Source organism: Camarhynchus parvulus, chromosome 4 (genome assembly GCF_901933205.1).
Source record: "Camarhynchus parvulus chromosome 4, STF_HiC, whole genome shotgun sequence".
NCBI lineage: Eukaryota > Metazoa > Chordata > Aves > Passeriformes > Thraupidae > Camarhynchus > Camarhynchus parvulus.
This window is the reverse complement of record NC_044574.1, coordinates 38,114,330-38,128,754: the sequence shown is the minus strand read 5'-3', so window position 1 is coordinate 38,128,754 and position 14,425 is coordinate 38,114,330. Positions and strand designations below refer to the sequence as shown.

Here is a 14,425-nt window from a genome sequence, read left to right as displayed (position 1 = left end):
TTTTAGCAAGAGGATTTCTTCCTTCGAGGAAATTTTTTCTTCTCTTTCCTACTTCTTATATCTCATATTTTATGCTCTTGAATATTATTGTTTTAGTTACAACCACACTAAGCATCTGCCCCCATCTATAAACAGTCATTCATCAGAGTGCTTTTGTATTCTCTTTTATTTTACTCACATACTTAATGGCCTTTCCCTTATTCTGCTTGAAACAAAAGTAAAAATTAGAATCAAGTACTCCATCCATTCCAGCGCCATGCACTGGAAAACCTGGAAGACAAAGCACTGCTTAACTTCGAGCAGGAAAATTCCAGAGGATTATAATCTCAATCCCATTTTTACCCATCTCATTTTAACCATTCATTGAATATTGACCTTCAGAGCATGGAGGTATATCCAGGATGCCCTAGGTGGCACAAATCAAGAATTGACTATTCGTGAGTAACTTTGCACCTCCTAGAGAGGCAGAAGGATGCGGCGTTCTCTGGAACACCCGCGAACAATCTGCCACAGCCGCTGGAGACAGCAACGAGGCTTCGGTCGCCCCACGGGAAAACGTGACGCTGCTTTAAATACCCCGGAGCTGTTCGGGGCATCCTATCCTGGGCCTCCGTACCTCCTGTCAGCCTCTTAGGGAAACAAGAGTGAGAGAAAGTACCACACTTTTTAGTGTTCACTAAAATATCTGCCCGTGGCTTTTCTCCCGCCGCCACAAGGTGTCCGACTGGACACAGACCCTCTGGCTGTTCTTACAGAGCTACTTTCTGCAGGTGCAGTCCGTGTGACTGAATAAAGCACGGCTACAGAAAGGCACAAATACCTGGTTGCTTTTGTGCCGTTTGCGCTCGTCGCTTCCCTCAGCCTCTGGAAATAACACTAATTACAGCGCGTCTGCCTTCATTGCAAATACTGACATCGTGTTACTAGTATGTTGATATATAATAAAATTTCTTTCGAATCTCTCTTGAGTTTGACTCATTTTTCCAAACACTTCGGGCAGATAATAAAATTGTTAAGTTAGAACTTGGGGGCGAACGTGGCCGGGAGTAGAACAAAAAAAGCGGGCGGGGGAAGGAAACAGCTGAGCACTGTGCCAGGTGCCGAGCACTAACATCATTCTAAACCGATGTTCTGACTTTGCAACCGTAGCTGGTGGTAGCTCCCAACAGCCGTACCTCGGCCCTGCGGAGTCACTTGGTTTTAACTCTACAGTTTGCAGACAGGAACAAGGACACTTCTCAGCACTGCAAACAAGTCGAGCTCCCAGCGCTTCCCGAGTTCCCGTTCCAGCACGTGAGGCGGGAGCTCCGCCCACAGCCCGTCACGAAATGTCGGCGGCGGCGCTAGGACCCCGCGGGCGCCACGGCGTGCGGGCGCTCGCGCGCCAGGTAGGAGGCGGGTACCAAAAACCTTTGTCCCGCCCCCTTGGCCTCGCCTGCTTTTATTTGAGAAGGGCGATGTCAATCTCGGGCCTCCGCCTATCGCCAATGCTCATCTCCTGGCCCCACCCCCCCACGGCCGGGCGCCACTTCTTGGGACGTTGACGACTGGAAGCGGCGTTTGGACCGCGGCGCTCCCGGGTTCTGTGGCAGCCGGGCTGCGGCCCCCCAGTGCCGTCGAGCTGGAAGTGGAGGGGCAGTGGTACAAGCGGAGCCCGAAGCAGCAGCAGCAGCAGCAGCCGCTCGACCCCTCGCCGCCGCCGATGGAGGCGAGCCTGACGTGCGCCGTGTGCTTGTCGCTGTTGGAGGAGCCGGTGACGCTGCCTCTGTGCTCGCACAACTTCTGCCGGGGCTGCGTGCTGGAGTGCCTGGCCTCGGCCGAGGCCGCCCGCCTGCAGCAGCTGCAGCGGAACCCGGGGCGGGCCCGTCTCGGCCGCGGTGCGCCGGGGCCGGGGCCGGGCCCGGGCCCGTCCTGCGCCCGGGTGCCTTGTCCTCTGTGCCGGAAGCTGTGCCTCCTGCCCCGCGGCGGCGTGGCCGCCCTGCCCGTCAACACCACCCTGGCCGAGGTGGTCAAGCTCTACCGGTCCGGCGCGGCGGGTGCCGCCACGGCCGGGGAGGCGGCGCTGGGGCCGAAGCCGGGATCCGACCCGCTTTCCCTGCAGGCGTTCGGGGGAAGCTGCCAGAAACATCCGAGCCGGCCGGTGCAGCTCTACTGCCGCATGTGCCGGCAGGCGGGGTGCGGGCAGTGCGTCTCCGAGGAGCACCAGGGCATCTTCCACTCTGTCAACCTCATAGACACGGTGTACCAGGAAGAAAAAGTAAGCGCGGCGCTCCTCCTCCGCTCTAGGGCCTGGCTGGGAGGTTGGGCTGTCCGCTGGAGATCCCACCGGGCGCGGGTTGTTTTTACTCAAAATCACGGAAAAGCCGCGACGTGGTGGGCAGGAGAGAGGCAGAGCGCTTGTGCTGCTTTGGGGCAGTAAGGGGTTGTTGGTGGCCTGCCGAGTTGTGCCTTTCCCGGCTGCCGTCAGACTGCATCCAACGCACACAGGGGACCAGGTAGTATTACAGTAGCAACAGGTCTGAACCCAATTTACCAAAGGACCTGGAGAGTTATTTTGGAGTGATGTCGGAGGTTTTTTTGATTCGGGGGAAGGAGTGTTGCTGTTTGGTTTTGTTATTGTTGTTTTTCCAAGTTCAGGAAGATCTAACAACTCCGAAAAACCACCCACAGGTGTTTTGTTTATAGGCTCTCTAGCTGTGATAGGTAATTTGGGTCACAGATAATTGTATATTTAGGGTTAGATAGTTTGGGTGAGTAATAATAAATGTATAAGCAAGATGCTTTACAGTCTGCATAAGAAGGCAGCTGCCTGCCATAATGGTTGGCTGCCTGGTTGTAGAAGTTGTGATTTTTAACAAAATAGGGACTATTTAGGTAGAATGAACTTTTCATGCCCTGTGCATGTTGAGATGCAGGGTGGCAGTTCTGTTGTGCAGCCATTGAAACAACTATGGGGCAGTGATGAGAAGTACAAGTATAAAAGTTTAAATACAGTACTGACTATTATTTAAGAAAAAGTTGCTTTTACACTGATTTTCCTCCTGCCTTTCACATCACCAATTGTATGTCACAAGTGGGAACCAGGGGAAAACAGCCTTTGCACTAAACATACTAGTAAATAATGTAAAGTAGTGATTTTGCAAAAATGTAGTGATTCTCAGAAATAATGGAGGAAGACTCAGTAATTATATTTTTAAACTCAAACTGAAATGTATTGATTATGAACAGCTTTCTGTTTTAGCAATGTGAGGCATAAAAAGAAAAAGTGACTATCACACAGCTTTTTGCCAAACTGGAACACCATTAAAACTTATATTGTGATAAATGTATGTGAGGGGACGGGATAAAAAAGCCTGAGGAAAACAATGTTATAGCTAAAGTAGTCATTCTATCAGTATGCATTGTAGATGAGCCGAAGAACACTACTTTGAGAAACAGCAGAAGAAAGTTTGTGTACTGATCCAGGAAAGTATTAAATGCTATTAAGTGTTGTTTTGAATCACAAGCTTTTTTACTGTATTGTTCAGAATATCACAGAATTTATAAGGTTGGAAGGAACCTCTGGAGATCATCCAGTCCAAACTGCTGCCAAGCCAGGGTCACCTGGAGCAGGTGACACAGAATTGTGACCAGGTGGGGTTTGAGTGTGTCTGGAGAGGGAGACTCCACAACCTCCTTAGGCAGCCTGTGGCAGTGCTCTTCCACCCTCAGCGTAAAGAAGTTCTTCCTCATGTTGAGGTGAAACTTCTTGTGATTTAGTTTATTGCTCCTGTTCCTGTCTTTTCAGCAGGCACCACTGAAAAGGGTCTGGCACCCTCCTTTTGGCACCTGCCTTTGAGATATATAAAGATGTCAATGATCTCTCCTTTCAGTCTTCTCCAGACTAAACAGGCCCAGCTCCTGCAGTCTCTCCTCATAAAGGAGATGCTCCAGACTCCTGGTCGTCCTTGTGGTCATCCACTGGACCCTCTCCAGTAGCTCCTTGTTTGTCTTGATCTGATGCTAGATAAGCGCTGGAAGTATTTATGTTATGGAATGGATAAAGTTGTAATAAGTGTTTCAACTGTCTTGCAGTTAACCTTCTTTAGCACTCTGAAACAAATGAGGATAATGAATGAGAAGCTGGTGAATGAGATCTCAAAACGACCGAATGATGCAGATGTGAGTCACAAATGCTGGATATTCTCAGTGTGTCTTTGATTCTCTTCTCGTGGTAGTTTATTCACAACCTGGAGCATACAGGTGCTCCTTGTGGCATAGATGTGCTCTGAGCTTACTTAGAGAAGTGACTCTGTGTGGGCATTACTATTGCATTTACATCTGTTCTTGTGCTTCTAGATGACATTGAAAAACGATGTGGAGATAATTGAGCTGAAATTTGGAGAAATTTTCAAAACTCTAGAAATGAAAAAACAGCAATTACTAGAAGATGCTGGAAATCAAAGAAGTAAAAAAGAGAAGGAATTTCAGATTTGGAAGAAAATGAAAGAAACTCACAAGAAGACCATTGATAATTTTTTGAAGGATTGTGAAAAGCTTGTCCATGAGTGTGATCCTCAGTGTTTCCTGGAGGTGATGGCATTTTGGTTTTGATAGCATTTGTCTAAAGAACTCAGAGCCTGCTGTATTGTAGATAAGATTATAATCAATCAGGAAAACCAAGTCAACAAATGAAAAATATCGATTAAAATTACTTAACACTTCATACTTTTTTGTAACAATGTTTTTCATTTTTAGAAAAGTTTGAAAAAGTTTTATATGCTGCTTATCAGTGATTTTTACTGTTTGCTTTCCTTAGAAGCTGCATATTGCTGATTTCTGCAGTGGTCCTTTGGTGCCTCCAGATAAATGGGACATTAAGAAAGTATAGAGTTTGACTAAGTGTTTGGTCAAGGACTTGTAAAGGAAAATGTAACTTTTACTTGAAGTAAAAGTAACTCTCACTTTTAGAAAAAATACTGTGATTCCAGTGATTAGTATGTCACTAATCACTGCCAAATCTCTCTTTCTCAGCTTACTCCTTTTATTCCTGTTGTTCCCCCTCCCGCTCTTGTCATTCCATATCCTGTTTTCATCTTCTTCCTCCTATGTCTCCTGCTTTGCTTCATATTCTGCCTGTTTCTTCTGTTTCTCTTTTCCCTTCTGTTCTTCCTCCACTTTTGCCTTTGGCTCTTTCTTAACTTCTTCATCTTGTTCCTCCCATTCCTCCTGTTCATCTACTTCCTCTTTCTGTTGTTTGTTTTCTTTCACTTTCATGTAGCACTTCCCTGGCTGCCCCCTGTAACAGTGCATTGGGTTTTTTGGTGTAAAGATCCAGTACAGTGAGATCACAAGGTTTTAGAGGGAAGCAGCTCTAATCCTGTCAGGTCTTTTACTTTTCATTACATGTTCTTTGGGAAGTCTCACTTTACCAGAAGTGCACTGCACTTCTTGCCACCATGATCTGCCTGATTTAAAACTAGAAAACAGTGGTTTTAATAGTATAATAGCATATTGAGAGCACATAGCAGTGCCTTTCCTCTCCAAGAAATACAAAATAGTCCTTCATTTGAATGTTTACAAGTATTTGAACTTCTGAAACTGATCAGGTGACAATATTGGCCATAATTTGAATGTCTTCATTTGTCTTCATTTGAAGGAGTTTTTTGTATTTATCACAAAATATTACAAGACAAATAATTGTCATAGACATACTTGTTTAGGTTGGGTTTTTTATGTCTGGTTGTCAGCATTATTTTATCATTTTATTATGTTATCAGCATTATTTTCTATAGTTCTGTGAAATAAAGACAGATACTTTAGTCTCTGAAGTATTTTGATAAAGCAATAATTTCCTGATAGTTGGAGAAATGCTCATGTCTTACAAATTCTCATTTTATTTATAGGTTGCCTGTGGCTTGAATTCAAGGTATATTTTTTCATGTTTTGTTAGTGCTCTAGTTTTCTTTTAGATTTTTATGATTCAAAATTTAAAAAAATAGCTATATTTGATATCTTAAGCAATTTTAAATGAAAATAGTACTGAGTAATTAAGAGATTATAATACTTTGAGGTTTTTGGATGCCCAATATTACAAATTCTAGGGAATGTGTCAAGAATTTGAGGGACGTACTATCTGGGATTAGAGATAATCAAGCTTTTTAATTATCTCCCTAATAAAAAGCAGCTATAGAAATTCATTAATACTTGGGGATTGGATATTTTCAGATATCTTATTTAAACTCAGGAACACTGAAGCATGCTTGAAACTTTTACAGAAATCTTTCAGTGTAAGAGAGTGTGTGGAGATTCTGCAGTATCTTTGGTTTTGTGTTGGTAGTGCACCCTGTAATGGCTTCTAAGAGTTCTTAATTACATTTCTGAGAACCTTTTAACCTCTGTTTAAGGAAGAATATTGGAAATGGGGTTCTTTAAAATACATTGTGTCTCAGACTAAAATTAACAATGCTCTCTGAAAAAGGAGTATAATTCAGATTCAGGCAATGTACACTAAAGAAAGTGGAGGGTGACCTACCAGCATTACTTCTTGCAGTTTTTATTGATTATGAAACCTAATTCAAGTGAACAATTTCTAAGAAAAAAAACTAGAGAACTTGAAATTTTTTTTATGTGAGGCAAGTATAATTTCGCTACAATTTTTCATGTAAGCATGAAAAAAATGTTTAAGTTGCATTTTTGCAACATTGGGTTTTTTTCCTTTTCCAGAATGAAAACTCAGCTTGATGTGATGAATATAGCATCCAACTGGGAAAAACCACCAGTGTATATACCAAAGAAGATAGATATCAAGTCTGTGGTTAATGAAATCTTAGCATTGGAGTTAACACCTGTTGATGCAGGCATTGTTCAAGGTGAGGAAGAAGGACTTAATTAAGACAAGATTTGGGAAGTCCAGAAATCTGGAACTCGTGGATCCAATTGCTGATAAACAACCTGCATGACAAACACATGCAAGAAAATATCTGAGCAAATGAAATGGATACTAAATTCATGAGGGGTTTTTAAATGGATGTTATAAATGTGCTTTCTGTAGCAGGTTCCTAGGCTGTGTGTTTGCAGCCTGCAGTACTTCGGATACCCAGCCAGTAGCGCCGCTGTCAGGAGTGTGTTGCTGAACTAGATGGGTTTGTTGTGGTGTCATGCCAGTGTTGGCTGTGCTCATGTTAAGTGCCTTTCCCTCCCAGGAGGAGGTGTTATGTTTTCTGTAAGGCCAGGCATTTCCAGCATTTCAAAAAATGTATTACACTGGCTTCTTGCTGTATATCACAGAAAATTCAGCAAGGACTGGGGTCTCACTTGGGGCACTATGTTTTTATTCTTAAATGGAATCCATTTAGGTGCACAGGAACCTTTCAGTGTTTTCTGTATTTAATATATTGTTCATCACTATCCTTATGTTTTTTTCTAATAGAGCTACCTTATGAAGGAAATGAGAGCTCAACTCTATTTAAAGATACCTTAAAGCAATGGCAGGACCAGAAGAATATACCCAACACATTTCTTGTAAGTTATTGGCTATGTGTTCTTCAGCATGGTACTATTTTATCTGTTTTGGCTTATCAAAATGAAATATGTCTGCTGCAAAATATTTTTCAGCCTGTAACAGGACAGGATGAAGCAGACGGTAGCAGGATCCCTACTAGCTTTATGTCAATATCAGAAATGTCAGCATTTCAAAATATGAGCCATGAGGTATGATTGAACATCAGTTGTAAGTATGGCTAAGTTACTATTTGTTGTGATGCAACTTTCTAAATAAGCTTTTAATATGTTTTTCAGTTTCCTCAGTAGAAAATTACCCTTACAATTCTAGAATGAAATCTGACTAGGTATTAAAGCTGTCAGAATTGTACTTTTATTTTGCCTTTAGAAAGCTGAAACTTAATCTTACTACTGACTTCAAATACTTACTTTTATATTTAATGTGGCTTTTTGAGTCACATCTGTACCTTTCTAATCCAAATAAACTTCCCTAGTGTCTATTTGAAGAGGCAGTTATCTGCCTGTATTCTGTTTTCTAAAGAATAGAGTTCCATCTTGTAAGAACACATAATAATTTGACCTGAAACTGAATTCAGTCTTTTGTTTCATTTCAAATGATGCAGTTATGCAACTAGATTTTTAATTTTTTTTTACTTACTAGCAGCTCCATGTGGGTGGCTCAGTATTGTTCTGCAGAAAATGATTCCAGTTACAGTTAGTGAAACATGGCTGGCAGTGAATCACATTATGCATGTTCTGAGAATACCAGTGGCAGATGAGTGTATTTAAAAGTTGCTTAGATCCTTTAAATATAGAAATTTTTTTCTGCATTGTTTTGGAAAATACCTATTTTCTATTGCTATTAAGAATGCAATTATATATAATAACAAAAAAACCCAAAACGCCCACCATCTAACTTAATTTCAGATGGCTATTTTTTCATGAGAATTTGATTGAGAATGTGTTGCTTAATATCTAAGTTAGTGTTTTTATATATTTTTGGTTTTGATAGTGACTTTAAATACAGTATTCTGTAGTCTTCTCTTTCAAAACCTACTTTGTCATCAGGATTCTATGTGTATCTTGTTCAATTGTCTTTAAAGCACTTTTTTCTGTAAGGACTTGTGTCCTGTTGCCTTCCAGTAGCAATGGAAAAATACATTAGAATTCTCTAGAATATAGGAAAGCTTCTGTTCAGTCTTAGTCATCCATGAGTTTTATAACCTCTGAATCAAATGCCATGTTGGATAATGTGATTTTTTTTCTGTAATTCTAGGAGCTACGTTACAAATACTATATGGAACTTCAGAAGCTCACCAATGTGTTTAAGACTCAAAAATTCCCTGCAAACAAAAAGTATAAATTTGTAACTGCTGAGGCCTTCAAGGATAAGTCGTCAGGAACTTCTTTTGTATCTTCACCTACCAAAGCAAATAAGACAGATAAAATAAAAATGGGAGCCCTGCAAAGAGGAGATGGCTTTGACAAAAGAAACTCTCCTGGAAGCAGTGCTCACAGCATCCCATCCACAAGTAGGATCTTTTCTGAAACTAATGGTGGCTTAAAATTATTTCATGAGGGAAGTGGCCAGGAAGTATCTGGTCCAGCCTTGTCAGAAGCCTCTCCAGACTTGTTAATTAAAGAAAAATGGCCAAGACAGGCATCAGCAGGTACTGTTTCCAAGGAAATGAATTCAAATTCTGGCACTTTATTGGACTTAAAGCCATCAGCAACAGTGGCTGTTACTGTTTCAACTTCAGAATCTGTAGATGTTTCAGCAGAGAGACCTTCAGGTGTACCTTTTACTTTCAGTGCATCTAACAACTCATTACCAAGATTTAGTAAAGATAGAGGTACATTTTCCTTTAAAAAGCAAGACAAGAGATGTACTTTCCCTCAGTTTTATTTAGGGAGATGTGATAAGGTGGATAAAACCAATAACCAGGATAAATATGGTCCTGAAGCCAAAAACATAGTTTGTGATGCTCCAACAAGTCCTAATTTAGTCTCACCAGAAAGTGAGAAACCACACATTTTGTTTCCCTTTGGCAATTCAGAAAGAGATTGGTTTGCAGGATCAGAAGCTAGCAATTCATGTAAGGTGTTACCATTATCCTCATTTTTCAGCCAATCTGAGAAGCCATCTGACAAAACATTATCTCACATGAGGGAAAAAACACCTTGTGCAAAGGAAGCTGGAGGATGTGGTACACAGAAACCATCTGTCTTAGGGGAGCAAAAACCTCACACCTCAGAATCCAGCACAACTGTAGCTTGTGGTACTTCAGACACCAACACCACAGCTGGGGTGAATGATGTCTCCAAGACCCCCCTTCTCACCAATGATTGTGTGTTTCCTTTCAAAAGTAACTTTCCATTGCCTTCACCAGTATTTTCATTTGGAGGCATTCTCAGAAATACCTCTGATTTGCTGACTTCTTCTGTGTTTTTTTCTGGAAACAGAACAGAAAAAAGTGATAAGAAGATGAAATCTGACAAAACACTTCTAAATGTAGGGAAGCCTGTAACTTCAGAGTGTGCAGCACCTGCTTCTCTTCAGAGTCATCCAAAATGCGAAGGCTCATGTTTGCCTATGAACTCATCTGAAAACACTGAAAGTGCAGAAAGGCTTGGTGATGGTAACGCTCCTCCTTGTCAGCCTTTATGTTCAGGAGTCCTTCCTGTTGAATGTGAGAATGCGTCTTCCACTCAACTCCCTGAAGAAACGCAACAACAGAAAATGGTAAAAGATGAAGAAACTGTTGTTGAAAACAACTGTTTATGTCCTAGAAGGGAGGATGAACCTGAGCCTGTACAGTTCCAGAGCACAGCTTGTTCTGTTCCTGACACGTGCAATGATCCATCTTTAGGAGGTTCTGTGCTTGCAGTAAGTGAGACAGGAAAAATGCTAAGAGACAGCACTTCTGACACTTAAGAGCTAAGTCAAACATCTGTCTCTACTGATACCAGCCATGCATCAGAATATTTTTCTGTTGCTGAAGACAAAATGTCAGGTAGAACAAAATCAGATGTGAAGAGAGACTGAAAAGGAAAATAAGCTGGAATGAAATAAATGCTACTTAATACATTAAAAGGTGGGCATAGTTGTGATTTTACAGCTGTTCTACCCACTTCTCACCAATCAAGGTATATCTATGTCAGAAGCATAACTGCTTATGAGCAGTACAATGCAATGAAGTGGTTTTTGTAGTATAGTCATTATCTCAAGAAACAACCAAAAACGTCACGTCCTGCTCAAGACCAAAGCATAGCCATAGATGCTGCATCTTCAAGAATGCGAACTTTCTGGGGTATGTTTGGGGGATGGGGAGCTGAGGTGTCCCAGAAAGCGAGCTGGGTGAAGCCTCAGTGGCAGGAGGGGAGTAACTTGCTGTCTGTGTGCAGCAGCACTTGCACTTAAATGGGTAAGAGAACAGCCAAGAGCATTCACCTCACAGGCAGGGAGGGAGGAAAGCCACAACAAAAATAAAGGATATTGAAGGTGTTACTAAAAATTGTTTTACTTATCTCCCCTTGGCTGTTCCCTTTTCTGTGATGTGTTTAATGTATGTTGAAGGTGTAAGTTCGAGTGTAATTTCAATAATTTCTCTTGTGCTTTTGAAATTGAAGCCTCATACCAGTGTTCTTGTTACATGCTGCAGAAGGGTGTCAGCTACACCTCTGAAGTGCTGCTTTCAGGAAAAAGAAACATCACAATTGAATTTCAGCTCTTTTTGGCAACAGTTTGGGGATACTTGGACAGATTAACTTGCTGTTTTATTGAAAGCTTTTGGAGAACCTAGCTTTTAAACCACAAAAACTTTATTTTGAAATCTATGTATAATAATAAGAAAAAAGGAAAACAGCACTTCTTACTATATATTAATGATTTGGAATTCATGGAGTTTTTAGTCTGAAAATCAATACAAAGTAAGGATAAAAAGACCACCTTTTCTACTTGCTGGCTATCTTGTTGGATCCAAGAAATACGTGCTTTAGTTATTGGAATACACAGAAGCACTGTTTCAGAATAAAGGTCTATTTTGTTTACTGTTCATGCTTCAGCAAAAGCTGATGCTAGGCTTTAAAGAAATTAATTGTGTATTAGATATGTCAACTGGCAGTATTAAATCAAAATGCAGAATGTTTAATATTCCTTCAGAAGTTTTCACTGGCAAATCTCTGCAGTACTTACTAATATACTTACTGTGACATAAAACTTAGAAAAACCATTCTTCTTTCAGGAAATTTTGACCTAATTTCATTTGTGTTCAGTTCTTGGCCTCAGTTTTTCTGTGGCAGTGCATTCCTTTATTAAATGTGCTGAAACTTATTAAATGTTTCTAGTATTTATCACAATTAATAGTACTGCTTTTCTGTCTGCATTATAATAAGGAAGGTGGTGAAAATTCTCTTTATGGTTAGTCTTTCAGTTCTTGATGTTCATCTCTTAAATCTTACTGTATTTCAGTTTTCTCCTAAGATTTTTTTTTAGCTGTTATCTCTAGACATTCTTATCATGTTCTGCATGTGTAAGAGAGAAATGTTAATTCAAATCACTGGAAGACAAAGGCTGAGCAAGATGATAATAGCAGTGTCACAGGTGGCAGTTGGTCTCACTCTAACAAAAGCAAGAGAAATTGAACAATTTTAGAATCGGAGAGGCACCTGTAAAATTCATTGCCAGAAAGTTGCAAAAAACGTTTGTTTTCTTCTACACTGACAAAAAAATTCCTAATGAGCTAGGGTTAATTAGAAATTTTAAAGTTTCTGAAGCTTAACATATTTTCAACCTGTCTTCTGCTAATTTCTGTTATTTCATGAGAGTTTGATAAAACTAAACTTTCATGCAGATACTTTGTCTCAGTGAAAAGACACCATTATAGAGCAAATATACTACTATATACTACTTTGAAAGTAAAAGTTGTGGGTGTGGGGGTTTGCTCTAGTCCTGGGGCTGCTTTTCAAGCATTGCTGTCCAAGTGCCTTACAGCACAGCATTCAGATTTTACAGGGCAGATCGGATTCACATAGAAACAAACAAGAAGATCCTTGTCCACTCCCTGGGCCATACTATGCTGATCCAGAAGGGAGCCCTTCCCCTGTTCCCTGAAAATGCTGTGAGGTGCAGAATAACCTCTGGGTCTTAGGCATGCCTCCTCCTGACTACTGTAAAAATTAACCCTTTCCTGGATGGAAGCAGGACAATCAGTGATCTTGGGTGAACCAGAGCTAATTCAAAGAAATGGGATTCAGAGTTGTCCCTAATGCATATTTTGCTTTTTATCCATAGAGAATAACTTATACCACTGTCTTGGTCATAATCATAAAATTCTGTGTAGCAGTGAGGACTGATGTCAAAGCCTCACTTTGCTAGGTTATCTAAACTTAGGTATGTGTGTATTTTTTTTCAGATTACAAGCAAACAAAAAGGCAGTGTTAAAGTGAAGCATTTGTCTGAAAATACTACTGAGAAATTTGCCCTTGCTGGGAAAAAAAACCAAAAACAGACAAAGAAAGATTAAAAAAAAACAAACAAGAAAAAAACCCTAAAGCACCAAGGAAAAAGCATATTTTTTAAACTCAGTAATTTGGTTTACGCAGTTCTGTATCTTTCTGATTCCTTAAAATACAGTGGATAAAAAATTAAGCAAGTCTACATATGGTTGAAAATTTTTATTAATCAAGCATTGCTATATTGTTATGAAGCCTTCTATGTATTTCAGATTTTGTAAACTAAATCTGCAGGCCAGTTTGAAAGCTTTTATAGTGGTTCATGACTATACTACTTGGTGATTTAATAGAAACTTTGGAAAGCAATTAAAACAGTTTATTTTATTATAATAGCTAAAGTACTTGTTGAACATGCTTTACAAATGAGCTGAAAGTTTCTAGTGCTGTCCTGCTGAGGCTAATCTCTCCAGCTGTCAGAAATGTGATGTTTGTTCAATGTCTGTCTGAGGGCTATATTAACATATATGTCATTGCCTGGATAAAAGGTGCAACTGAAAGATGAAGTACAACTACTTGGTTTTGTAACTATTAAAAAAAAAAAAATTTATTAAAAACAATTGTTTAGTTGACATTAGAGCTGCTTAAATGTCAATTTTTAAAGGTTAACTTCCTAAAGCAAACTTTGCATTATTTTGTATTTTTGGTTCGTTTATCATTTTATTATTGGTTATTAACTAAAGCTTTATTCTGAAATTGTATTTGATAACTCAGATCTAGTAACTTTCTAACATAAAGACTGATGGTCTCTGTGGTAAGACTGTTAAGTACTGGTGCTTTGGTTAGTTTTTATTCTTCAGGTAACATACTGCAGTTTCCCTTTATAGTTTTCTTCCAGCTGTTTAAATGGCAGTAGAACATTCTTATTTGGATCATCATAGTTCACTTAGACTTGTTTTGGTTTAATAAAAACAAAGGAGCATTGTTCCCTTTTAAGTTTCTTTAAAAGTGAAGTATATATTGTATTCTAAAAAATTTATTACACCCAATAGGTTTAATAAGCAGTGAAAAATCCTTGAGTGCATAGTAAGCGTGTTTAACCTGAAGAAAGAAAAAATTCATTCATTATTTAACCTGAAGAAAGAAAAAATCAAATAGATATGCACTGGAACTGTTTCATTGTTAATAAACCCTGGTGTGTAGGTAGAGTAAGGATGAAGAGAGCATTTGGCATGACCTCGAATACTGACACAGTAGTTCCCTGGGATCACTGCAGAGAAGCTATAAGCTTAAACTAATAATGCTGGAGAGGCTCATGTTTCTATAATTATATTAAGCACATAAGAATGAGTAGTATTAGAAAATATAATTTATTAATATTATACTGAGAACATGGTATCAACTATTTGAATAGCCTGTTGCAAAGCTAAACTGGAACACTGCAGGCAAATTTGCTGGCTAAACTGAGCAGGAGATTGTGTGAGCTTTCTAT

At 39.9% G+C, this 14,425-nt stretch overlaps 1 protein-coding gene across 1 annotated transcript; it reads left to right on the top strand.

Moving 5' to 3' along the window:
• Positions 1–1,524: 1,524 nt before the first annotated feature.
• Positions 1,525–13,840, top strand: LOC115903636. Its single transcript, XM_030948259.1, has 8 exons — positions 1,525–2,257; positions 4,075–4,161; positions 4,339–4,572; positions 5,886–5,908; positions 6,706–6,851; positions 7,412–7,503; positions 7,597–7,692; positions 8,759–13,840. Exons 1-8 carry the CDS (start codon positions 1,703–1,705, stop codon positions 10,415–10,417), a joined length of 2,892 nt encoding a protein of 963 aa, XP_030804119.1. The 5' UTR covers positions 1,525–1,702; the 3' UTR covers positions 10,418–13,840.
• Positions 13,841–14,425: the final 585 nt, after the last annotated feature.